Here is a 27792-nt window from a genome sequence, read left to right as displayed (position 1 = left end):
TAGACACGATCATCATCGCCCCAAAGCATCATTCGATCGGGAAATGGTTGAATCGGGTATGAATAATTCTTGAAGCTTACCAGTAGCTTCTTTAAACATGTTAGAACTTATTTCTTTGTTATTCGTTTTAACTAATTCAATAACTGGATTTTTCTAAATTTTAGAATTTTTGGTTTTTGTGTAAACATACTTGAAACCGATTGGAATTTATCCAAAATTATTCCTAATATTATTTTAAAAAAAAGTTAGGAAGCGTTTAAGATTGAAATTCTTAAGTTATAATTGAAGAACATAAATTCAATTTTAAGAAATTTTAAAATTAGATTTGGGTATTTTCGTTTAAGCTTGATTCATTCAAATTTATTTTAGCAGAAAATTTTGAAATGATATTAGGATTGAATTCAAATCAAGAAAACGGATAATCGAGCAATATCAAAGGCAGGTCGAACTAAAATTTAAAAATTTCAATTTGAATATGTAACTTGCTTTATAACATTAACTAAAACTTAAAGTGAGTTGGAGAACACTCTTAAATTCTTTACGAGGCTTTGTGACGATCCAAAAACAAGTCTCGAAGCTTTACACAAAATTTCCAAAACTTTAAACTTCTACTTCATCCATCCGTTCGCTTGAACCTAAAGAGTCAGGAGAGTTTTCTGCTATCGTGACTGATCCGGTTATGATTTCAGCCTCAAAAAGGGTAGTAAATTCCTTGCTTCTGTCTGAATTTCTTCGGCAAATGAAAGGTTGGATGGAAACTATATCAGGAGTTCATGCTTGTGCCCATAATGCAGTTCTTTCACAAATTATCATCTACAGTAGGAGGACCTTTTGTTGATAGCTCAAAACCAGAAAATGTAGATCAGGAGAAATTAATAAGATGGTTCTTGGAAAAGATTAGTTTAAACAAGCCTTTTGTTGCAAGAGAACGTTCTTCATTTGGTGAAGCTGATATTCTATGTTCTTCACTCTGATGCTAAGAAACTGGCATCATCCAAGTTCTGTTTCAAAATCAAATGGAAGTGGACATGCTCATGAAAGAGGTAGCATTGCATATCCAGTTTCCACTTCAAGTGCTGCATCTTCCTCTTTGGATGATCAAGATAAAAGTGAATTTGCTCTGCAGCTGCATCAAGCTTGTGCTTCCCTCAAACAGCAATCATTTGTAAATTATCTAATGGATATACTCGTTTTCATGACTGGTCAAGATGATATTGAAGCTGTTCTTCATTTACTTACTTGAGGAGGAAGCACAGCAATCAACATCTTCTTTAGGATTGGTTCCTCTGCCATTATATTCAGTCAGGTCTTCCAAGGGCTGATCAGGACCTTATATTTACCCCTACTCCAAGAGGAAAAGAGGGAAATAGTGATATGTACAAACATTGCAGAGACATCATTGACTTTGGAGGGTATTTATTGTCTATGTTGTTGACAGTGGGTTCTCTAAACAAACAATATTACAACCCGATATCAGATATTGAAAACTTAGTGATTGCACCAATATCCAAGGCATCTGCTAAACAAAGGGCTGGTAGAGCTGGAAGAGTACGCCTGGGAAAATGCTATAGATTATACACAGAAGAGTATTTTTTAATTATGAATTTTTTTGAACAAAAATGCCCGTTGCGTCATGCAACTCCAGTTGCGTCACGCAATCACAAAACGAAAAAAAAAATTCATCTCGCGATTTCCGGTTGCGTCTCGCGATTGAGGACGTCTCCCGACATGGACAAAATCGTTCAAAAACAGTAAAATGTGTCACCAGCGTTTTTTTATTTTAAATGCTGCAATTTTAACATTTAAGCCTTTTTTTTAGGGCAATTTGATCAAATTTCCCAGTCATTTGAAGATGATTCTCAGTTCTTAAACAACAGGGAAAAGAGAACGATTTCCAGTTGAAGGAGAGGGGCAGTTATCAGATCTGAAAAACAAACGGTTCCATTGGAAGAAAGCTGAAAGGCGATTCCCGTGCAGAAGAGAAAGAGACGGTATCGGCGAAGAAGACGTAGAGCGACGAACAACAGTAAACTTCCGGTCGACTTGATTTCTCATTCAGGTAATTTCTTTATCCAATGTAACACGTTTATATTCAGTGATTGAGGCTTAGGTTAGGTTAGTTTAGAACTAGATTAGAATAGTCATTTCGTTCTTGAATCCAAGGGGTTCATTCTGCTGAAATCGTGCAATCCGTCTCCTTCGAAAGAGAAGAAAGTGTTTGAACTGGTTTCTTTCAATCTATCTGCTGCAAGTTCTTCAACCGCGAAGGCTTAGGCGCGACTCTAGTGCGCAGGCGATTCCCAGAGGTGGTTAGATGTATCGTCGCGGTGAGTGCAGCTGCGATCGGGAAGAAGGGGAATGTCTGGGAGAGATCTGTTCGTCCTGCAGATTAAGAGAACGAACGATATCGATTCGTTCCTGCGATGATGGGATTCTTCCGATCTGAAGTCGCGAACGTCAGAAATATGGAGACGGAGCCTCGACGAACTGAACGGACTGGCGGGAGAGCTGTCTTCGAGAGGCCTTCGATCTCAGGTGCGGAGGTCACCGGAAATCGCCATCGCCGGAGACGGGCGGAGAGCCGGCTGGTTCTTTTATATTTTGTTATATTTGATTTCCCTCAACTTCTTCAAAAGTTGCAAAGAAGTCCCCTGGTCCTTTTTAATTTTTAAATAGGTATTTTGTATTTTAATTTCGAATTAAATATTTAATTCGAAATTAAAATAGGCCTTAAACTTTTCTTTTCTTTTTAATTGATTCCCTAGACTTTATTTTCCCTTTATTTTGATTTAAAACTAAAAAAAACAAAATAAACTCTAAGGTCCATTTTATTTTCTAAATTTAACAAACAACTTTAAAATGATTATTCAAACATCCAAACCATTTTTAAATTTTCTCAAATTTTTAAAAAAAATCAAAATTATTATTTTCTTCAAAAATATTATTTTCTGGAATTTTTAGGACTCGTTTGGCAAAGTCCGAAACTTTAAGAGGCAATAACTTGAATTTACTAAGCCCAAAAATCATGAAATCAAATTTTTTTCATAATTTTTAGGATCCATTTGAAAAAATGTATATCTTTGCAGTGTCATATTCAGAGTTTTATAACTCCAAAAATTCCAAACTCGATTTCTTTAAACTTCAAAAAATAATTTTGACCATCATGTGAAGTTTCGGGAATTTTGGAAATTATTTTTAAAAATTCTCGTTTTAATGTGTTGTATTCGGAGTTCCCTTAACTTCGAAAATTTCAAAAAGGGAAAACACTCAAGACTTTGGATTAGTTTATTTTCTTCTCTTCTTTCTCAAAAGAATAAACTTCTAATCTTTGATTTGAATTCTTATCCTCATCATTTACACTTATTTATTCTCTCTCGAGAATTATGATTTTTCTTTTCCTTGGGAATGGTGCCCTATGTTTTCATTGTTTTATCCTAATCAAGTACTCTATGAATAGGATTAGTCCTTTTACAAAATGATTAAGATTTTTTCATACAAGTAAAAGAGTTCAGAACGAAAACATAACAATCTTTCAAACATTAACTGACCAATTACTTAGGAGTAGAGAATGTCTGTAAAGATAGGCGTATATGACATGTCGTCGTATGCCCCTTTTACGTAATCAAACACCGAACTCTTAAAACGATTCTCTAATTTTCTTTTCTTTAGTTTCTTTGTGAAGAAAACTAAAGTGACGACTCTAAAGTCAATTAAATTGATACATCCGCGAGTGTATCGATTTAAAACTTGTATGGACCAATTCAAAATGTCTATGCTAAAGAACTTTATTTTTGGTTTCTCATCCCCTTCCTCTTTTTTACGGGATGCAGAGGAAGATAAGTCAAGGGTTATTTAACATAGTTTTCCTTAACACACGAAAAACGTTCTCTTAAAAAAAAAAACAGTACACGGGTCGAACCTACCATAAAAATCCCTCGTCTCCTACTGCGGGAGCACGTGAGGAAGGTAAGGCATGAGGTCGATAATTTTTGGATCGCACAAACCCTTAAAGACGGGGTAATTTTTTATCTAGTAGAGAAAACGGGTAAGCGAAAGACGAAAAAAAACGCTTACACGGATAAATTTGAAATTTTCAACTCTATTGTTGAGCGTGGAAATTGATGGATCAATTAAAGAAATACTTTTAGTTTGAGGGTTAATTTGAACCATGTTCGGAAGTTAATGGTTGAAGTTATATAAAATTCTAGAAATGAAGAATTGACCAGACTTAACTCCGGCTGTAAAGAAGCCATTGGAGCGACGAATCGAGAACAACATACGATTTTATTCTCCGGCGGGCTACGATCTGACTGGCCGGCAACAAAGGTTTGATCTTTTGACCCCATCTTTGATATTCTATTTCATTCTTGTTATCATTGACATTGATCCATAATCACTCTTATACACTCAGAAGAACTAGCGAATTGAAATTTCAATTTATTCATTTCAAATCTGTAAGAGTGTGCACTTATTCCAAATGGGTAAATATCTTATAAGAAATGAATGGTTCGGAATCTGGGTTCAATCAGAAGTCGGATGACCCGTCAAATGTCAAAGTTTTAGTTCCTTTCATTTAAAACACCTTGTTTCTAGAACAACTTGATTAACAATATTAGATTTGATTTGACTTTGTTGTTTAGGCGATCGAAATGAGTGAAAGAATTGTATTTGTAACTGTTGGGACAACTTGCTTTGATTCCCTTGTTAAAGCTGTGGACACTTCACAAGTTAAAGATGAACTATATAAGAAAGGTTACACAAAACTAGTCATTCAAATGGGACGTGGGACTTATAATCCGATCAAGGTAGGTTATATAATCATTCTCTTGTATTAATTCGTGAACATTCATTAGTTTGGTTATTAATACGAGATCATAGAAAATGCATCTCTTCCATTTGCAGTGTAGTGGAGGAAATGGATTCTTGACTGTAGATTACTTTACCTTCTCTTCCAGTATAGCTGATCATTTGAGATCAGCATCTCTGGTAATCAGTCATGCAGGTAAAACAGTCTTATGTTTCATTCATATTTTTCTTATCTGAGTAATTTTATACTTTGGATATTCATATCAGATGCTATAATTCAGCTGATTTGTATGCACAATACAGGATCAGGAAGCATATTTGAAAGTCTGCGGCTTGTTAAGCCTTTGATTGTTGTGGTAAATGAAGATTTGATGGACAATCATCAAAGTGAGCTTGCTGAAGAGTTGGCAGAAAGAAAACATTTGTTTTGTGCAAGACCACAAACTCTTCAGCAGACTATTCAGTGTATGGATCTGCAGTCTCTTATTCCTTATCATCCGGGCAATGCCAAGCCAGTTTCCGAGCTAATTAACAGGTTTCTCGGATTCCCAGAGGATTAGTGTAGCCTAAACATGCGAATGGCCTGTTTTTCGTGTGCTAAATGCAGTTACAGATATATCAGTCATAGATGACGATACTTGGATAGTATGTTTTGAATTATGTTTCTCTTCATTCATTCAGGTTCTTACTAAGAATTTTACTACATTATATTGATGCATAATATGTATTGAAGAACATGTTATTGGGTAACTCATGCATATATATCCCAAATTTTGTATCACTAAGAATAGTCTCATTTGAAAATTGAGATTTATCCCAAAAAATTTGTTGTAAGATGATCCTATTTATAGTTGTAATCCTATTGAGACTAATATTAAGTATCTCAAGTCTCAATACTTCTGTTTCTGTCAAAAAGAAAACCTAAATCAGAAGCTTGTTTCAGTTAGGTCTATTTTCTTTAAATCAATTTTATCCTAGATAAGAATTATTATTTTTATTTTATTTTATTATTATATTTGTTTTAGAATAGAGTATAAACTGTAAGTTTCTGGTATTGAATCCAAGTTAATAATAACATATTTAAATAAAATAAAACAAAATAAATGAAAAAAAAAATCTAATCAAAAATAATTATCTAGTAAGAAAGAAGTTTGAAAAAAATTCTCATTATCCAACAAATTCGAAACTTTTACCCAGTCGATAATGAAAAATGTTATTTTAAACTAACTATGCCAAATTAAATACAATTTAAATATATATTTTTAAACTTTTTATATTTATAAAATAAATAATTTAAAATATATACATGCATATTGACTGGGTTGATGTTGAGGGTATGTTAAATAATTATAATTATTTAAAAAAATATAATTTGTTGCTCAGTCAAATTAGGATTTTAAATTTAACGATATATATATATATATATATATAACATTAAAATCATAAAATTAGAATTATATATATAAATTAATTAATTTAAAAACTCTCATCATCATATCCTGAACACTAGATAAAAAATAAAGAGAAGTTAATATTTTGGGCACATTTAATATTAACAAAATATTTAAAGATAATAAATTAAAATATCAAAATGTTATATTTCAAAATTTATTATTTTAATAATAAAAAAAAGATGCAATATATTTGTTCAAACTATTTTTTGCTTGATTTTTGGGTTAATTTTATTTTGAAAATTTAAATTTTAATCAACTAGTTCTAGATCTAAAAAAAGGTATATATATATAACTCTTATCATAGTTTCATCTAATTAGTTAGAGTTTTCTCAATTGAGCTTTCGGCATATTGATAACCAGCATAATGACTAACTCAGCACTTATATGCCATTGGTCAGTCATTATGCTGATTATCAATTTGATGATAGTTTAATACGGGTCTTGATGATAGCTTAATGCGTGTCTTTGTCGGTTTTGATGGCCAACGCCATATTACTGCCATATTACTGTTCGATGCATATTACAGTTTGATGAAGGCCAGAAAAATCATCCATTTCTGTTGTGGTGCGGAAGATAATTCGGACTTCTTTTCTTTGGAATACGAAACACAATATTGAGTAATTTTTTAATTCTTGATCACATATATTTTTCCTTTTTAAGATTATATAGTTCTTTAACATGATGATATATTTTTTTTTATTACAGAATTAGAGAGATAATCAGAGGAAGACAAAAGAAACAGAGAGATCGGTCGATCATTTGAAAATTGATTTTTCATAATTTCTCTTCATGTTTGTTAATCAATCTTTAGAATTATGTGTACATCTTTGTGGTCTTCACCTCCTTTGATTCTCTCATTTTTATCCGTCTAGATTTGACGTAGGATTTGGAATTTCATGCGAAATGGAGCCTTTGATTGAGCTATGCGACTTGATTGCGAAGAATCCTAATAATTTCAGAGAGAAACTCTCGTGGATGTGCAGGAGAGGTCCTTCTAATGAGGTTCATGTTTATGGATTTCCTCGCGTGACTCTCCACAACTCAATGTAGTTGTTGCCGTTGCCAAATTCCAAATGTCCAGACAACAGTGATATCCGGTCTGAGACACTTATCCTTGACTTTCTCCGTGCCATCCCAGCGTGGTTCAGCCAGTCTTTCTGGCTGCAGTTCGTTCGGTAATAATATCTCTGTGTATTAATTTATTCACAACATTATTGTATGATTTTATGTATACACAATTGTCTAATTCTATTATAATTAGTTCTCAAAAGAATAATTAATACAATTAATAGGAAAACATTGATTGATGAAGATATAAAATTATTTTTTGAGAAAAAATGTCTATCTTACATATAAAATAAATAATAGTTTTATAAATTAAATTTTAAATAATTTTATTTATTATTAAAAAAATTATTTCAATTTTATCTAATAAAATAAATAAACAAATAAATAAGATAAATAAAATTAATAAATATTAATTTTTGATTTATTTGTTTCTTTTTGCAGGAATTAAGGAAAAGAATGAAAGAGAAAATGAGAGATTATTTGTGTAAAATTCTTTTTGCAAATTAAATCGTAAAGCAGCCCTAGAAAAAGGGAAAAAAGAGAGAGAAATAAAAGAAGATTGAATAATATTTTTAATTTTTAAGCTTTTGTCTTAATTTTTCATTTTTAAGTGTGTTAGGTTATTTTAGTGTTTGTTAACTATTAAAAAAAAAAATTAACATTTATTTTGTCTTAATTCAATTTATAAATTTCAATTTATACATTTAACATTGATATTTCTGATTTACAATTTAATTTCTTTAAATTTAAATTATTTATTAAAATCACAACTAACCTAATTAAAAAAATTGCTTAATTAAATTAATTTTATTAATTTTATATGGTAAATATTTAACTTTAAATTGTGAAAAAAAAATAGTAACAGGAAGGTTGAAGATGTTTATTTATATTTTAATTTATTTTTCTTATTTATTTAATTTAAAATGATTTTGGACCATTTTATAAAATCTCAATAAATAAACATAATATTTTTAATAAAAATAAATTTTTGAATTTTTTTTAATATTTTTTTAATTTTTGTGTGCCAATTATAAAACTCCAAAACTCAGTTGATTTATTTATAATTATAAAATTAATTTATAAATATAATAAATTTTAATTCTCTTTATTTTCTCAATTTATTTATTTATTTGTGAATAATTTTTATTATTCTTTATTATATTTAATATTAATATTTTTGATCGGATAGAAATTTACTGAATAAGTTTAAAATATTTTCTAAAAATGTCCAAAATATTAAAAGTAAAGATTGTGTTTTTAATTTCTTTAAATTTAAATTATTGATTAAGAATTACATTTACAACTAACCTAATTTAAAAAAAATTGTTGAATTAAATTTATTCTATTAAATTTATATGGTAAATATTCGACTTTAAATTGTGGAATTAAAAACACTGTTTTTTTTAGCTCTTTGCATAAGAACAACAACCCCAAAATATCCTAGGAACCCCATGAAGATGAGTTCGCTACCAACCCATAACTCAGTTTGTTTCTATTTTATTTTATTTTTCTTATTTATTTCATTTAAATGACTTTGCTACCAACCCATAACACAGTTTGTTTCTATTTTATTTTATTTTTCTTATTTATTTCATTTAAATGATTTTGAAGTGTTATATAAAAACTCAAAAAATAAACACAATACTTTTAGAGAAAAGTGTTATTTTAAACTAAATGCTAAATTAAATACAATTTAAATATATATTTTTTAAACTTTCTATATTTATAAAATAAATAATTTAAAATATATACATGTATATTGCATATTGACTGGGTTGTTGTTGGTAAATAATTATAATTATTTAAAAAAAATATAATTTGTTGCTCAGTCAAATTAGGGTTTTAAATTTAACGATATATATATATATATTATATATAATTTTATAATATTAAAATTATAAAATTAGAATTATATATATAAATTAACTAATTTAAAAACTCTCAATATCCTGATATAAAAAATAAGAGAAGTTGAGTATTTTAGGCACATTTATTTTATAATTATGTTAAATATTAACAAAATATTTAAAGATAATAAATTAAAATATCAAAGTGTTATATTTTAAAATTTATTATTTTTAATAATAATAAAGATGCGGTATACTTGTTCAAACTATTTTTTTGCTTGATTTTTGGGTTAATTTATTTTCAAAATTTAAATTTTAATCAACTAGGTCTAGATCTAAAAAAAAGTATATATATATAACTCATAGTTTCATCTAATTAGTTAGGGTTTTCTCAATTGAGCTTTCGGCATATTGATAACCAGCATAATGACTAACTTAGCACTTATATGCCATTGGTCAGTCATTATGCTGATTATCAATTTGATGATAGTTTAATGCGAGTCTTCTTGATGATAGCTTAATGCGTGTCTTTGTCGGTTTTGATGGCCAACGCCATAACAGTTCGATGAATATTACAGTTTAGTTGTGGTGCAGAAGATAATTCGGACTTCACACAATATTGAGTAATTTTTTTAATTCTTGAGCACATATTTTTCCTTCTTAAGATTATATAGTTCTTAACATGATTGATATATTTGCTTTTATTACAGAATTAAAGAGATAATCAGAGCGAAGACAGACCGTGGAAGAAACAGAGAGATCGATCTATCATTTGAAAATTGATTTTTCATAATTTTCCTTCATGTTTGTTTTTATCAATCTTTAGAATTATGTGTACTGCATCTTTGTGGTCTCTGTCTCCTTTGATTCTCTCATTTTTATCCGTCTAGTTTTGACGTAGGATTTGGAATTTCATGCGGAATGAAGCCTTTGATTGAGCTATGCGACTTGATTGCGAAGAATCCTAATAATTTCAGAGAGAAACTCTCGTGGATGTGCGGAAGAGGTCCTTCGAATGAGGTTCTTGTTCCTAGACGTGACTCGTCCACAACTCAATGCGCGGTTGGTTGTCGTTGCCAGATTTCTTTCCAAATGTCCCGACCACAGTGATATCCGATCCGAGACACTTATCCTTGACTTCCTCTGTGCCATCCCAGCGTCGTTTAGCCAGTCCTTCTGGCCGTTCGGTGAGTATTAATTTATTCACATCATTGTAGTATGATTTTATTATGTATAAACAATTGTCTAATTCTATTATAATTAGTTCTCAAAAGAACAATTAATATAAGAAAACATTGATTGATAAAGATATAAAATTATAAAATTAATTTTTGAGAAAAAATGTCTATCTTACATATAAAATAAATAATAGTTTTATAAATTAAATTTTAAAAATTTTTATTTATTATTAAAAAATTTATTTCAATTTTATATATTAAAATAAATAAACAAATAAATAGGATAAATAAAATTAATAAATATTAATTTTTGATTTATTTGTTTCTTTTTGCAGGAATTAAGGAAAAGAATAAGAAAGAAAATGAGAGATTACGTGTGTAAAATTCTTTCTGCAAATTAAATCGTAAAGCAGCCCTAGAAAAGGGGAAAAAAGAGAGAGAAAAAGAGAAGGTTGAATAATATTTTTAATTTTTAATTTTTAAGCTTTTATCTTAATTTTTCATTTTTTAAGTGTGTTAGGTTATTTTAGTGTTAGTTAACTGCTAAAAAAATTTCTAACATTTATTTTGTCTTAATTCAATTTATAGATACATTTGATATTGATATTTTTGATTTACAATTTAATTTCTTTAAATTTAAATTATTTATTAAAAATCACAAGTAACCTAATTAAAAAAATTTTGCTTAATTAAATTTATTTTATTAATTTTATATGATAAATATTTAACTTTAAATTGTGAAAAAAAAAATAGTAGCAGGAAGATTGAAGATGTTTATTTATATTTTAATTTATTTTTCTTATTTATTTAATTTAAAATGATTTTGGACCATTTTATAAAAACTCAATAAATAAACATAATATTTTTAATAAAAAATAAATTTTTGAATTTTTTTAATATTTGTTTTAATTTTTGTGTGCCAATTATAAAACTCCAAAACTCAGTTGATTTATTTATAATTATAAAATTAATTTATAAATATAATAAATTTAATTCCCTTTATTTTCTCAATTTATTTATTTATTTGTGAATAATTATTATTATTCTTTATTATATTTAATATATATTAATTTATATTTAATATTAACATTTTTGATCGGATAGGAATTTACCGAATAAGTGTAAAATATTTTTTAAAAATGTCAAAATATTAAAAGTAAGATTGTGTTTTTAATTTCTTTCAATTTAAATTATTGATTAAGAATCACAACTAACCTAATTTATAAAATTAAGAATCACAACTAACCTAATTTATAAAAAATTGTTGAATTAAATTTATTCTATTAAATTTATATTGTAAATATTCGACTTTAAATTGTGAAATTAGAAAGGTTTTTGAGCTCTTTGCATAAGAACAACAACCCCAAAGATATCACAAGAAACCCCATGAAGATGAAGTTGGGCTACCAACCCATAACTCAGTTTGTTTCTATTTTATTTTATTTTTCTTATTTATTTCAATTAAATGACTTTGAAGCGTTTTATAAAACTCAAAAAATAAACATAATACTTTTAATAAAAATAATTTTTTAGACTTTTTTTTTAAAATTTGTTTTAATTTTTATGTCCCAATTATAAAACTCCAAAAATCTTGGGTTGATTTATTTATAATCATAAAATATTTATGAATATGATAAATTTTGATTCCCTTTATTTTCTCAAGTAGTTATTATATTTAGAGAAATGATTGAGAGACAGAATTTGAGGGAGGGAATGATATGGCTCAATTTGCTAAAAAAAAATAACAAAATTTATATATTCTCTTTTCTCACCTTTTTATCCTCTCTCCTCACCTTTTTATTTTTTTTTCAACTAGTGAGTGACACATCATTCCATCTCTCAAATTCTCTCTCCCTATCAATAATGGACAAATAAACGAATAAAATAAATGTAAACTATTTTCTAAAAAAACGGTCAAAACATTTTCAAAGGTGTTACTTTTTTACATACCAATAATTTAATTTTCTTAGTTTTATAAAAAAAAAAAAAAATAGGTGTCCACTCTTTAGTCATAAACTTGGTTTTTTTAAAAATTACTCTGATTTAATTTTTTTTCAAAATTTTCAAATAGATATTTATATTTTATATTTATATTTTAAAAGTAGAAAAAAATCATTTTTGCAAGAAGGATATTTTTTAAATGCGTACAATTTTTTTGGGACTTTTAATGCTTAACATGAAAAATAATATTTTGGTCATTCATTTTTAGAAAAATATATTTTACACTTACATGGTATTAATACCCCGAGATTTTTGTTTTCTTAATGTGCATGAGTTATGGGGCTCCGATGTGAAGATAGTAGTATACGTTGTTGGACTAAGCCTGTACATATATTGATTACGTGATATGATTGTCAATGAGGAATGACAATCTCAACCCGCCTTTGAGGCTTTGTATGATTTGTGAGTTGAGAAAAAACAATAGGAAAAACCTGAATTAATCCTCTATTCTTTTCAAATATCCTTTACTATTGAAAATGAGAGATTTTGAAATAGAGGTGAGGAATACATCAAATTGAGAGCTCCTCTTATATCGAGAGATCCCTTTTGGAATAGTATCCTTGTCGGTAGAACAACTCTCTCTTAAGTCACTCATAACTTTAGAACAAAAAGCCAATAAGTCAATTATGTCAAGCCGTTGCCTCGTCTCGTCCTATCGAACAACAAAGTCACGTCACGAAACTTTCAAACTTATGTGTTTACATTTACATGTGTTTACATATAGATTCTTAGGCGGTCATGTTATCCACTTGAAATTCATAAAATGTGAAAAGTCAAAATTAAAGATTAAGAATGAAATAAATGTTCCCGTAGGAAAATCAAGAAACTTTTGACCTGGTAAGTTTCTCGTATTGAGTCCAAGCTAATAATAACATATTTAAATAAAATAATCAAATCTAAAAAAAAATATCTAACTAAAAAAATATATAGTATCCAACTAATTCGAAAACTTAATTTACCGAGTCAATAATGAAAGGTGTTATTTTAAACTAACTATGCTAAATTAAATACAACTTAAATATATATTTTTTAAACTTTTAAAATTTATAAAATAAATAATTTAAAGTTTATACATGCATATTAAATAATTATAATTATTTAAATATAATTGGTTGCTCAGTCAACTTAGGTTTTAAATTTAACGTATATATTTTTTATTTTATCTATATCATTAAAATTATAAAATTAGAATTATATATATATATATATATAAATTATTGAGTATTTTGAGCACATTTATTTTATATAAGTTTAAATATTAACTCTATAGATAATAAATTAAAATATGAAAGTTATATTTTAAATTTTATTATTTTTATTAAAAAAATAAAATAAAATGCAGTATACTTGTTCAAACTATTTTTTTTGCTTGATTTTTGGGTTAATCTAACAGTTCTATTTTCAAATTTTAATCAACTATGTCTAGATCTAAAAAAGTGTATATATATATAACTCTTAATATAGTTTCATCTAATTAGTTAGGGTTTTCTCAATTGAGCTATCCTCAGATGTATAACCCATGTAATGACCAACTCAGCACTTATATGCCTCGGGTATGCCTTGGGTAGTCATTACGTGGATTATAAATTTGATGATAGCTTAATGCGGGTCATTTGTCGTTTTGATGGCCTATTACAGTTTGATGAAGGAAAAATCATTTTCATTTCAGTTGTGGTGTCGAAGATGAAGATAAGTTCGGATTTCTTTCCCTTGGTATATGAAACACAAGTAAATTTTAAATTCTTGAGCACATTTATTATTCTTTTTAAAATTATTTTAAGATTTATATAAGAATTTTTATTTCATTTTTTTTTTATATGTAACATGATATAATTCTTGAGATATTTTTTATTTCAAATCATAGAAAGCAGTTTTACGGAATGAGAGAGATAATCAAAGCGAAGAAGACGCTATTGCTACTTTTTACGAAGATTTATCGGGTACGTAGCAAAGGTTTTTTTCGAGGTTTTTAGTAACCAATTGTGGTTTTCTGTTTTCCCCCCTGGATGCAACATTGATGGTTATAGTTGTGCATAATCTAGCTATTCTACTATGATAGATAAACCTCATTTATGACAGGTGGGTAAGCTCGATCTGTTAAATGGCTAGAGGAGGATGAGTTGGTAGCCGACAAGGAAGTGGCAATGAAAAAGCTGCTGTTACTAATTACTGAAGTGCGTTTTCGGCTGCATTACTATTAGGTGGACGAGTTGAAGTTGCATCCATGAGCACCATTTCCTTATGTTAATGTGAGCTGGAAATGATTTTAGTAAAATTTATGGTTATGGACATAAGTTATTATTCGTAATTTTGAATAGTTAGAGCTCTTGCCCTCTGTAACATGTTACATTTCTATAAGGAATATAATAACTATCTCCTAATTATAAGGAATATAATAACTATATCCTCTTTGTTTTAGGGGAAAATGTCAATATTATGTATAAAGTTGGACAGAGGTTTCAAATTTGTTTATTAAGTTGTAAAATTTTATTTATGTATATAAAGTTGAAAATGTGTCAAATTTATTAATTTAATGAAAGAAAGTTAACGGTGTTAATTTTTTTATGGTGTTAATTTTTTTATGACGTATAATTTTATTTTATTTTATAAATCCACGTCAACCAGTTTTTAATCAAAATCATCTGAATTGAAAATAATTTTTCAATTCATTTAAACACCAATTTATGTCTCTTTCTCTAATTTTACATTCAATCATCTTCTCTATTTCCTCTTACTCATCTCTCTCACCCCTTCTTCAACATTCTCCAATTCATCTACCACTTTAAAATAAATAATCAAAAGAGATAAGATGTGAATAAGACTACGAAGATGAAATAAAGAGATAAAACAATGAAAAACAAAAAATCTTTAACCTCTAACAACCCAAAAGAGATGGTATAACATTCAGATTTTGAGTACTCTTTTTCTTGTTTGGAATAGAAGTTGTTTCTGATCTCTTAATCGAAGAATATAATGTTTAAAATGATGATGAAGAAGAAGCAACATGTTCTTCTAGATCAATTCCACATGCAGTAATTTTACCTTTCACAATTCCGCCGCCGCCGCCCGTCGAAGAAGATGAAACCATGTACGAATTAGAAGAGTTAGACGATAATTAGCCAACATGAATCCACTGAATATTCCACCGCATTTTACTCTTTCCTTATGTCTGGACCTCGATTTTGTTTTACCTTCTCTATGTGATTCAACTCGCCAGAGTGCACAGGCCCAAAAATCAGTAGACAATCGTTCGAAGAAATCGTCGGAAAACTCTGGCTACCGCATCCCACCAATCTAGATCTAAATCTCGACACTTTCCAATCTTCCAATCAAACGGAGTCTCGTCTGGACTTTCCTTCTCCTCCATCACTTTAAAAATGTCCATCCTCTTGCGTCATTGGTAACAATGGAGTTAGACGGAAAAGACAACGGGACAACTAATTATTTTTTATTTCTAATTTCAGATTGAAAACAATTTGGATTAAAAAATTATATATTTAATAGTTGGCAGCTGACCTGGATTAAAATAAAAAATTAATAATTACACAGCTGTAAAATAGTTAACGTCGTTAATCTTTTTTTGTTAAATGAAATAAATTTGACACATTTTGTCAAATTTATATACATAAATTAAATTTTACAACTTAATAAACAAATTTGAAATATTCGTCCAACTTTATACACAAAATTGACATTTATCCCATTTATTTTAATTATTGATATAAATATTATTTAATATCTTTATCCTCCCGCAAACGAAACGGGGTGGCACACACTGTGAGCTTGTCAAGAAGGGAAGCAAATCTTGATGACGACAAAAACCCTTAGTAAGAATATCAGCAATTTGATCTTCAGTTGCAACGTACTGTATGATAAGAAATTTCTCAGCTACTCGTTCCCAAACAAAATGAAAGTCAATTTTAATATGTTTTGTACGAGCATGAAAGACTGGGTTGACAGCAAGAAATATTGCACCAATGTTATCGCACCATAAGATAGGTGGAGAAGAAAGAGGAATCTGAAGTTCACCAATAAGTGATTGATGCCAACCAAGTTCAACAGTAGCATGAGCAAGTGCTTTATATTCTGATTCGGTGCTTGCTTTTGCAACAATGTACTATTATTTTGAATTCCATGATATGAGGTTGTTGCCTAAGAACACATAATAACCGGTAGTGGAACGACGATCGTCTGGACATCCGGCCCAATCAGCATCAGAGTAAGCAGTTAGTGTAAAGTTTGTGATTGGACATATTTGTAGACCATGACGAGGAGTGTGATGAAGATAGTGTAAGATACGTTTGACAGCTGTCAATGTGTGGTAGTTGGTGTTTGCATAAATTGGCAAACTCGATTGACAGCAAAAGCTAGTTTTGGACGTGTGAGTGTAAGAAATTGGAGAGCACCAACAATACTACGATAAATAGTGGGATCACTTAGAGGGTCACCATCATGGCGAGATAAAGAAGACCCGAAGCTACTGGAGTGTGTAAGGGTTTGGATTGATGAATGTCAGCACGTGTGAGTATTTCTTCTATATTTTTGTTTTGAGAAAGAAAGAGACCACTTGATGTACGAGTGGCTTCCAAGCCGAGAAAATAGTGTAGTGGACCCAAGTCTTTGACCGGAAAGGTATTCTTGAGGCATGTGATTGTTTCAGATATAAAAGATGAAGAATTGCTAGTAAAAATAATATCATCAACATAGACCAAAATATAGGCAGTGATGTTTTCCAAGTGATATAAGAATAGAGAAGTATCAGACTTAGATTTCGAAAAACCTAGAGAGTAGAGTGATGTTTGAAGTGTAGAATGCCATGCACGTGGGGCTTGTTTAAGACCATAAATTGCTTTTTGAAGATGACATACATGATCTGGAAATTCAGAATGCACGAACCTAGGAGGTTGTTCCATGTATACTTCCTCATTAAGATGTCCATGAAGGAAAGAATTGTTAACATCGAGTTGAGGTATATACCATTTATAAGTAATAGCTAGTGATAGAACGATGCAGATTGTAGTTGGTTTGACTATTGAACTAAAAGTATCATTATAATCAATGCCAGATTGTTGATGAAAACCTTTAGCAACAAGGCGAGCTTTATATCTTTCAATTGAACCGTCTGCTTTTCTTTTGATAATAAACACCCATTTGCATCCAACAATATTGCGTTGAGAGAATCTTGGGACAAGTGACCATGTATAATTATGTATGAGAGCATTAAATTCTGAAGACATAGCCTGACGCCAATTATAATCTTTATGGGCTAAGGAAAAACATGTTGGTTCAATAGCGGAAGCAATAATAGAGTTGGCCACTGGTGCTCGAGAACGTGTTAACATATGGTGTGTTGAGCATGTCGAAGCACTTAGTAGAGAATTCGATATAATGTCTATCCCTGTCGATAGAGGTGCATGTGTTGTGTTATCCGGTGATGATGTGGGGGTGGTACCATTGGAGTAGGAGGTGTCATCACTTGAGAAGGGGTATTATTATTGGAGTAGGATTTGGTACTACCGAATGATTCACCTCAAGTGGTATTTGTGAATGATGTAGATGGTGGTGTTGATCTAGTTGATGAAGCGAATGGGTATACAAATTCATTGAATGTAACATGACGAGAAATATATACGCGACCTGAAGGAATATGCAAGCACTTGTATCCTTTGTGAACAAGGCTATAACCCAAGAAAACGTATAATGCAGATCTGAAATCCAACTTGGGTTGATTATAAGGACGTGTGAGTGGATAACACGCACATCCAAACGTCTTAAGATATGCATAATCCGGTAGCTTTTTAAATAAAACCCCAAAAGGTGATTGTTTATTTAAAACAGGAGTGGGAATCCTATTAATAAGATAAGTTGTTGTCAAAAATGCATCATCCCAATAAGTGCAAGGTATGCTCGAATGAGCTAAAATGGTAAGACTTGTTTCAGTTATATGACGAATTTTGTGTTCAGCAACACCATTTTGTTCACTTGTGTGTACACATGAAAAACGATGGTGAATTCCGTAAAGTTCTGTCAAATTAGTGAGATTCCGATACTCACCGCCTTCATCTGTTTGTAAAGTTTTAATTTTCCGATTAAACTGATTTTTAACTAAATTTTTAAATTTAGTAAAAATATTTAGTACATCATATTTTCTAGCTATTGGATAAATCCACGTATATCTGTTGTAATCATCCACAAAATGAACAAAAAATCGATAACCCAATGAAGTAGTTACCGGGGCAGGTCCCCAAACATCAGAATATATCAATTCAAGAAGAGACGTAGTTTTGGAAACTGATGTAGAAAATGGTAATTTGTGAGCTTTTCCAACATGACAAGCTTCACAAAACGTAAATGTACTACTACCAATTAAAGGTAAATGAAAACGGGAAATAACGTAAGAAGATGTCATAGATGATGGATGTCCTAAGCATTTGTGCCAAATAGTAGCTGGTGAACGAACACTTATGAAAGCTTGAATTTGATGATGATGATAATATGATGGTGGTACAAGACAATATAGACCTCCTCTTATTGTTCCACGAATTAACTCATTCTTCGTATCCCGGTCCTTAACAACACAATAAATTGGGTGAAACTCAAAAAATACATTATTATCAACTAAAAAACGAGGAACGCTTAACAGGTTCTTAGTGGTGCCAGGTACATGAAGAATATTTTAAAGTTTTAGTGTTCTCACATTACTAGGAATGAAAGATTCTCCAATATTATAAATAGATAAGGTCATACCATTTCCAAAAGTAATATTTTTCGTACCTTGATAAAGAGAATGAGTATGAAGATTGTTTAAGTCAGTTGTCAAATGCTCCGATGCACCAGAGTTTGGATACCATGAGGATGAGGGGTCTAATATAGAGGCAGACGACGCCATCATTGCTGATGGAGTAGATTGTTTTGGTTCATATCGATGATAACAATCATTTGCTTGATGACCATGACGATTGCAAATTTGACAAATAAGATGATATCTGCAATTTTCAGCTACATGACATGTTTTTTCACAATTCGTACACTTTGATCGATTTCCACTATTTCGGTTTCCTCGAAAATTTCCATCAGATTTTTGTTTGTTATTTATTCGGGTTAAACTCTGTGACCCAAATGAGTTATGATTATTCTTTGGCCAACTGTTACCATATGAACCATTACCAACATTTGGCCCACTGCCATTAGGTTTAGCTGTCTCAAAAGAGGAAAATGTATTATGAATCTTACCTCCAAAAGAAGATGCAGTGGATGAAAGATGTGGAGCATGAAAACTAGTAGGTGTTCGATTATTGTTCCGAATCATATTACTATGATTTTAACGACCATGTGGAGCACCAAACGATGTGGACTCAATGTATCTTTGTTCGTGAGTCAATAGGTGGTCAGTGAGTTCATCAACCGATATTGGTTCAATTCGAGTGGTTAGGGCGACAATCAGGTTTTCATATTCAGGTCCTAGTCCTCCGAGAATATGAGCTACAAGATGATGATCTGGAATCGTTTCACCAGCTAGGGCAAGAGAATCTGCAGTATTCTTCTTCATCTGTAAATAATCGTTCATCCCACTGTTTCCTTTCTTTCATGTTTGTAATTGCATTCTTAATTGCATAAGTCTCGCTTGAGATTGAGAAGCGTACTTTTTCTCTAACGTTACCCACAATTTGTGCGTTGTGTCTATATTGGGGCCGACGATTTGTGTGAGAATTGAATAGGATAGTGTTGATTGAAGCCAAAAGAGTATTCTCTGATCTTGTTCTTCCCAAACTTCAAATTCAGGATTGTCAATTTGTTCACCATTGCTGTCAAAGATTTTCTTTACCAGAATATTTGATTCTTGAATAAATTTGCTGAATTTATAACCCTTGATTATTTGCATGATTTGAGATTGCCATATCATATAGTTTTGTTGATCCAACTTTAACGATGCAATCTGCGGAAGTTGATATTGGTTTGAGGATTCGCCATATAATCGATTTAGAGAGTTTTCCCTTTTTATTTACTCTGATACCATAAAGAATTTAATAAAGAAGTGACAGAGTATTCAAGAACAAAAACAAGAATAATATTTATTAATTGTATTCAATATTAAATCTTTATAAGCTCTTGTATAAGTTAGAAAATGAAAGATAATCCTAATTATAACTAATTAACTATAAACACTTATTTTTATTCCTCAAATTTATATTTTATAAATAAATTTGAAATCTACCAAATAATTTTTGTTTGAAAATATAAAAGTAATTTTGGAAGAATAATATTGTATTTTGCAAATAAAATAAATAATAGTTTTATAAATATGAATTTTAAATGATTTAATTTATTATTAAAAATGTTATTTTATTTTATATATTAAAATAAATAAGAAAATAAATAGGCCAATATATTTTTTTTGCAAATAAATAGGATAAATAAAATTAATAAATATTAATTTTGATTTATTTAATTTTTCAGGGATTAAAGAAAAAAATAATGAGAGAAAAAAAAAATATTATATGAAACTAAAACTAAGAAGGAAAAAAAGAGGGAGAGAGAAAAAAAGTATGAAGCTGAAATAATATTCTTAATTTTTAATTTTTGAGGTTTTGTTTAATTCTTTTCATTTTTTATTTTGAGGTTGTTTGCGTTTTAGTTAATTGTTCAAAAAAATATTTAGCATTATAAAAATATTTGTAAGCTCTTATTTAATTTATAAATTTTAATATGATATATTTATGTTCTGATATATTTGAATTGATATATTTGATTTATAATTTAATTTTTTAAATTTAAATTATTGATTGAGAATCATTACTAACTTAATTTTAATTTTTTTTTATTGAATTAAATTTATTATATTAACTTATATGGTAAATATTCAACTATAAATTTAAATTATGAAATTGAAACTCTTTGTTTATATTTTATTTTTTTATTTAAAAGATTTTTTTATTATTTTTTTGGATAGAATGTTATTCACGATGAAATTTTTACGGATGATATTTGTATGAAAAAAAATTGTATTATGGTTAGTCGTATGTGTCACGAGGAGATTGAATTAGCAATTTACTTATTTTTGTATTGTCTAGGCGTGGTTAGTATCTAGAGTCTTTTGCGGAGTATCACCGAGATTCATTGGGTGATATCAAAGTCTTTGGGGTCTTTGGATAGTTATTAAAAAATTTGGATTGATGTGTCTAATATGGCGGGCCTAAATAATTGGGTTACAATCTCAATTATTTTTTTGGTGTACTATCATAATTATCAATGTTATTATTACGATGTTTTCTTAAATTTATTCTAGAAAGCTTGTTGAGTCCAGAGTCCATCTTAGAATTAATTTCTATCATTTTTAATATACACCGTCCTTTTTAAAAAAAAAAAATATTACATCATTCATAGTTTGACTTTATACGGTGGCTTTAAATAATAAGTGTTAACCAATATTTTATCATAATATATTAATACATTTTTACTTAAAATGATAATTATAATCTATTTTAAGTAAAAAAAATAGTTTGTAAAAAAAATAGTTTGACGGTAGTTGATGAGAGATAAAACAAAGATTGTATTATGTCTCCATTATGAATAAATAAAATTAAATATATAACATTACAAATATATTTTATTATATTTTAATAGTTTTAAATGCAAATTGTTTTTCCCACCCCTTTCCATATTCTCACTCTCACCTCACTTCTTAATTAACTCAAAAATTACTTATTTATCCCTTTCTTTTTATATATTTATCTTTCTTATATTATTTATTTTATTTAATTTAATTATTAAGTTTTGTATCCTTAAATATAATTAATTAATTAATTTTTAATATTTTTTCTATTTTATTTATTTAATTAAAAATACAAAATATTATTATTTTTATATTATAAATGTTTAAAATATATAAAATATTAAAGTGTGTTTTGATTTAATAAAATATAAATATTTAAAATTTTATTATATTAATTATATATATATATTAATTTATTTATAAAAATAATAGTTGAATGATTTAATTTTTTTATAAATAAAATTATCTATTAAATAATAAATAATAATTAGTCTAATCATTATTATTTTAATTATTAATATTATATTTTATTAAATTAGTACACATTTCAATATTTAATATATTTTAAATAATTATAATATAAAAATAATAATATTTTGTATTTTTAATTAAATAAATAAAGTTAAACAAAAAACATATTAAAAATTAATTAATTATATTTAATAAAAAAAACTTAATAATTAAATAACAGAAATGAAATAAAAAAGATAAATATATAAAAAGTGACAGAAATAAATAAATAATTTTGGAGTTAATTAAAGAGTGAGAGTAGTGTGGGAAAAACACCTCCCTTTTAAATTTATAATTGAATTGTCAATATATTTACTATATATTATAGAAATATTCTTTTATACAATTTTATTGTAGATAAGAATTATTATTATTATTTTATTTTTTTATTATTATATTTGTTTTAAAATATAGTACAGAAGGTAAATACGAAATACACGAAAATTTTCATTATAAATAAATTCGGGATTAGACTAAGAACGGGCATACTAAACTACCCATAAATTCAATAAAAAAACTTTCAGTGGATCCTTATTAATAACTTTAAGGAATTTCTTAACAACTTTAGTTCTATAAATTATGTATTAAAGAATTTTGAAGATTGACACATGAACTCAAGAGACCATTATCATCAATAGACTTCAACTTCTCCAAACTAAATAAAACCCAAAGGTTTCTTCGTACTTTTGAAATTGCTCAAACCGAGTTTGAAGTATTTGGGGTTTGGGGGAAGTGTTTCTTCTCTTTTTCCAGAATGCTTGTTCTTATTTTTTTTTCCTTGATTTTGTTGATAAATGGAAATCCTGTGATTCTTTTCTCAAGATAGTGTTTTTTATTTTTATGGATACAAATTAAGTTATTGATAGGTTATTAATTATTATTTATGGACTTTTTAAAAATAAGTCTATGAACATTTTATTATAATTTATTTATTTTTTGAAGATTTTGGTGCTAAAAATATTTGAGTCTGAGACAATTGTCTCACTTATTATACAAGCAGGTCCAGGCCTACTTATTATTTATGGTCCTAATAAATTTCTCTTATGGAGTCCAAGTTAATAATAATATATTTAAATAAAATAAAATAATTTAAACGAAAATGAATATAGTAAAAAAGTATCCAAGTAAAAAAAATTGTATAGTAGGAAAGAAGTTTGAATAAAATTCTCATTATCCAATAAATTCGAAACCTTTCTTTATAGAGTGTTATTTTAAACTAATTATGCTAAATTAAATACAATTTAAATATATATATTTTAAACTTTTTAAATTTATAAAATAAATAATTTAAAGTATATACATGCATATTGACTAGGTTGACTGGGCAAAAATATATATTAAATAATTATAATTATTTAAAAAATATAATTTGTTGCTTAGTCAAATTAGGTTTTAAATTTAAGCGTATAAATATTTTATTTTATCTATAACATTAAAATTATAAAATTAGAATTATATATATATATATATATATATATATATATACAGTATATAAATTAACTAATTTAAAAACTCTTTTGAGTATTTTGGGCACATTTATTTTATAATTAAGTTTAAATATTGACGAAATATTTAAAATTATAAATTAAAATTTCATAAGTATTATATTTCAAATTTTATTATTTTTAATAAAATAAAATAAGATGTTTGTACTTATTCAAACTATTAGTTATATTTTCAAATTTTAATCTGACTAAGTCAAAACATCTTTTTATATATATAATTCTTATCATAGCTTCGTCTAATTAGTTTTGGTTTTCTCAATTGAGTTTTTTCTTTTTCATAATAACCAGTATAATGACCAACTCAACACTTATATACCCTTGTTTTTGTAACACTTATCCACTTCTCCTCTCTTTTATCCATTATTATTATTATTATTTTTTTATGTTTTTATAACTATTCTGCTTCTCATCTTTTCTTAGATTAGTATATATAATTTTTTATAAGATTCATTCAAAATAAACAAATTTTAGATTAAATTATTATAAATGAATTTTTTTTATATATATAAAAATTGTGCTTAAGTATGATTTAATATTTATTTATTGATTCTAATTGTTTTATTTAACATGATATTTTATAATTTTAGTGATTATCATTTAATTAATTTTAATATCCTATTAAAATTTATAATATAAACAAACCAAATTATATTATTAATAATTAATAAATATATGTAAAGAGAATAAAATATTAAATATAAAATTTTTTAATAATTTTTTTTTGATTAATTATTTATTTATTTATATATATATATATATTAAATTAATTAATTAATTTATATATTTTTTAATTGAATAATAATATAATAGAATATATTTTTTTTTAATAAAGTTTATAAATATATAAAAAATAAATATAAAATTTAATAACTGTACAAATAAAATACTATTGAAATTTGATTTGTTTTCAAGTTTGAGTGTTAATTTGAACCATTTTCGGAAGTTAATGGTTGAAATTTGAAATTATGTAAAATTCTAGAAAGAAGTTAACTCCGGCTGTAAAGAAGCCATTGGAACGACGAATCGAGTATTCTCCGGCGACTACGATCTGACCGGCCGGCCGGCAACAAAGGTTTGATCATATGACCTTATCTTTGATATTCTTTTTCATTCACATTGATCCATATTCACTCTTCTTATACATTCAGAAGAACTAGCGAATTGAATTTTCAATTTCTTCATTTCAAATCTTTAAGAGTCTGCACTTATTCCAAATGGGTAAATATCTTATAAAAAAAATTGAAGGGTTTGGAAAGAGGGTTCAATCAGAAGACGGATGAGCCGTCAGATGCCAAAGTTTTAGTTCCTTTCAAATAAAACCCCTTGTTTCTAGAACAACTTGATTAACACTATTAGATTTGATTTGACTTTGTTGTTTAGGCGATCAAAATGAGTGAGAATGATGGTGAAAGAATTGTATTTGTAACTGTTGGGACAACTTGCTTTGATTCCCTTGTTAAAGCTGTGGATACTTCACAAGTTAAAGATGAACTATATAAGAAAGGTTACACAAAACTAGTCATTCAAATGGGACGTGGGACTTACAATCCGATCAAGGTAGGTGTTATAATCATTCTATAGTTTGGTTATTCATACAAGATCATAGAAAATGCATCTATTCCATTTGCAGTGTAGTGGAGGAAATGGATGCATAACTGTAGATTACTTTACCTTCTCTTCCAGTATAGCTGATCATTTGAGATCAGCATCTCTTGTGATCAGTCATGCAGGTAAAACAGTCAAATGTTACATTAGATTTCCTTATCTGAGTAATTTTATACTTTGGTTATTCATGTCAAATGCTATGATTCTTTGGAGTAATTTGAAAAATACAATTTCATTCGGTTTTCTCATCTGATCCATATGAGATTTCGTTTGATAACTAGGGCTTATGTCCTCACCCTTGAAGAGGGTAGCCCCCACTTCATACAGAATAGACAAGATCTTTTCCACTTGATATATTCTGGTGGGTTGTAATGGATGTATCTGAATTTAGTCCTCCAACCCAGATCCAGATACACCCGTTGGCGATAGAAATGTTCTTCCGACCAGAGTGATGGCACGGAAAGTTGTTGGAAAGATCTACAAACTATATAAATTTCATGATAATCAGATGGATGGACCATAAGCGAAGGAGGTGGTTGAAGGTTGCACAATTTCAGTCAACCATGCCTTTTGTACACAACTTATGTGGATATGTATCCAGAAATTCATCTGCAGATTAAAAGTATTTTCAATACTAACTTTGCATGTTAGCAAATAATTCTAAACCACCTCCGTCATCTTTAGGTTTGGTGGCTAGTTAGACCTGCATATAACAATGTTTCATTTATTTCGGTTCCTTTCTTGGGTAGATTGATTCAACGTGCCTAGTGTCTTGTGGATTTGATAGTGTTATCGAGATAAATGCAATTTGATGTTAAAAGCCAGCAATTATACATTTTGGGGTTATACATCAAAAGTAAAAAAGAAGAATTTCAAATAATCCTAGCTTTAAGAAGACTGTTAAACATAACTAAGATAAGAGTCTCTTGAGCAATTTAGAGTCTAACTTTCATTTTTCTTCCTCTCATTAGCTTTTCAATTGCTAATTATTGACTTCTCAAAAGACTAACACACAACCTTAAGATCGAGAGCCTTTGATTGTTGTGGTAAAGAGTTTGATCTTAAAACATTCTTCAATATTCTATCATTGTAAAGAGTTTTCAATATTCTTCTGTTTCCTTGACCCCATATAATTCACCAAAGGGCAACTGTCCTTTTTCTAATCACCCTTGTGTATAATGTTGCACATTGACAGCTGATTTGTATGCACAATACAGGATCAGGAAGCATATTTGAAAGTTTGCGGCTTTCTAAGCCTTTGATTGTTGTGGTAAATGAAGATTTGATGGACAATCATCAAAGTGAGCTTGCTGAGGAGTTGGCAGAAAGAAAACATTTGTTTTGTGCAAGACCACAAACTCTTCAGCAGACTATTCAGTGTATGGATCTGCAGTCTCTTACTCCTTATCATCCGGGCAATGCCAAGCCAGTTTCCGAGCTAATTAACAGGTTTCTCGGATTCCCAGAGGATTAATGTAGCCTAAACATGTGAATGGCCTGTTTTTCTTGTGCTAAATGCAGTTACAGATATATCAGTCATAGATAACGATACTTGATAGTTTTGAATTATGTTTTTCTTCATTCATTCAGGTTTTTACTAGTTACAATCAAGAAATAAGCTACATTATATTGATGCATAATATGTATTGAAGAACATGTTGTTGGGTAACTCATGCATATATATCCCAAATTTGGTACCACTAAGAATAGTCGTCTCATTTGAAAATTGAGATTTATCCCAAAGTTTCTGTTGTAAGATGATCCTATTTATAGTTGTAATCCTATTGAGACTTTCTATCTTATTATTTTTCTCATTTATTATTATATTGAGATCTTGGACCATCTTAAACAATTGTGGCAGAAGTCAATTCCTTTCTTCTGTCTTTGTTCTTCCCAGCCCTTGCATGTGTAGTCTGGACCATTTATAGAGAGAACTGTTGATTCTGTGCAATCTATTGACTTTTTCTTTAGTTACTCTATCTTCATACTAACATCAATGAAACAGAAAGTTCAACTATAATCTTTCCAATGTATCTCAAGTCTCAATACTCCTGTTTCTGTCAAAAAGAAAACCTATATCAGAAGCTTGTTTCAGTTAGGTCTATTTTCTCTAAAAGAACTGATGTGAAATGTGTTTTATCTGATTCAAATGATCAAAATATTCATGGAGATTGAACCACAAGATTATGTTTAATAGACAAAACTAAAAAGGAGAGCAAGTTTAAGATACAAAATATTGATTTTATAATGACCTATTAGAGAAAA

The 27792-nt window shown here is 28.4% G+C and overlaps 2 protein-coding genes across 3 annotated transcripts; both read left to right on the top strand.

Moving 5' to 3' along the window:
• The first annotated feature begins 4185 nt into the window (after nt 1-4185).
• On the top strand, nt 4186-27373 carry LOC124941305 (UDP-N-acetylglucosamine transferase subunit ALG13 homolog). 2 transcript variants are annotated; one of them, XM_047481606.1, is made up of 4 exons: nt 4186-4326; nt 25303-25479; nt 25553-25652; nt 26745-27373. In XM_047481606.1, exons 2-4 carry the CDS (start codon nt 25312-25314, stop codon nt 26999-27001), a joined length of 525 nt encoding a protein of 174 aa, XP_047337562.1. In that variant the 5' UTR covers nt 4186-4326; nt 25303-25311; the 3' UTR covers nt 27002-27373. The 2 variants fall into 2 exon arrangements, with proteins under 2 accessions (XP_047337562.1, XP_047337563.1); XM_047481607.1 differs by lacking the exon at nt 4186-4326 and adding an exon at nt 24862-24994.
• Nucleotides 4648-5498, top strand: LOC124941306 (UDP-N-acetylglucosamine transferase subunit ALG13 homolog). The gene is made up of 3 exons (XM_047481608.1): nt 4648-4805; nt 4903-5002; nt 5110-5498. The coding sequence occupies exons 1-3, from the start codon at nt 4650-4652 to the stop codon at nt 5364-5366; spliced, it is 513 nt and encodes a 170-aa protein (XP_047337564.1). The 5' UTR covers nt 4648-4649; the 3' UTR covers nt 5367-5498.
• Nucleotides 27374-27792: the final 419 nt, after the last annotated feature.

This window comes from Impatiens glandulifera, chromosome 6 (genome assembly GCF_907164915.1).
Source record: "Impatiens glandulifera chromosome 6, dImpGla2.1, whole genome shotgun sequence".
Lineage (NCBI taxonomy): Eukaryota > Viridiplantae > Streptophyta > Magnoliopsida > Ericales > Balsaminaceae > Impatiens > Impatiens glandulifera.
This window is presented reverse-complemented; position numbering and strand designations above follow the sequence as displayed.

What these genes read in the sequence shown, in the direction of transcription:
- LOC124941305 (XM_047481606.1), top strand. Translation starts at nt 25,312, where the DNA reads ATGAGTGAGAATGATGGTGAAAGAATTGTATTTGTAACTGTTGGGACA. An exon ending in GGACTTACAATCCGATCAAG is followed by an intron (nt 25,480 to 25,552) that starts GTAGGTGTTATA and finishes TTCCATTTGCAG; the next exon opens with TGTAGTGGAGGAAATGGATG. An exon ending in TCTTGTGATCAGTCATGCAG is followed by an intron (nt 25,653 to 26,744) that starts GTAAAACAGTCA and finishes TGCACAATACAG; the next exon opens with GATCAGGAAGCATATTTGAA.
- LOC124941306 (XM_047481608.1), top strand. Translation starts at nt 4,650, where the DNA reads ATGAGTGAAAGAATTGTATTTGTAACTGTTGGGACAACTTGCTTTGAT. An exon ending in GGACTTATAATCCGATCAAG is followed by an intron (nt 4,806 to 4,902) that starts GTAGGTTATATA and finishes TTCCATTTGCAG; the next exon opens with TGTAGTGGAGGAAATGGATT. An exon ending in TCTGGTAATCAGTCATGCAG is followed by an intron (nt 5,003 to 5,109) that starts GTAAAACAGTCT and finishes TGCACAATACAG; the next exon opens with GATCAGGAAGCATATTTGAA.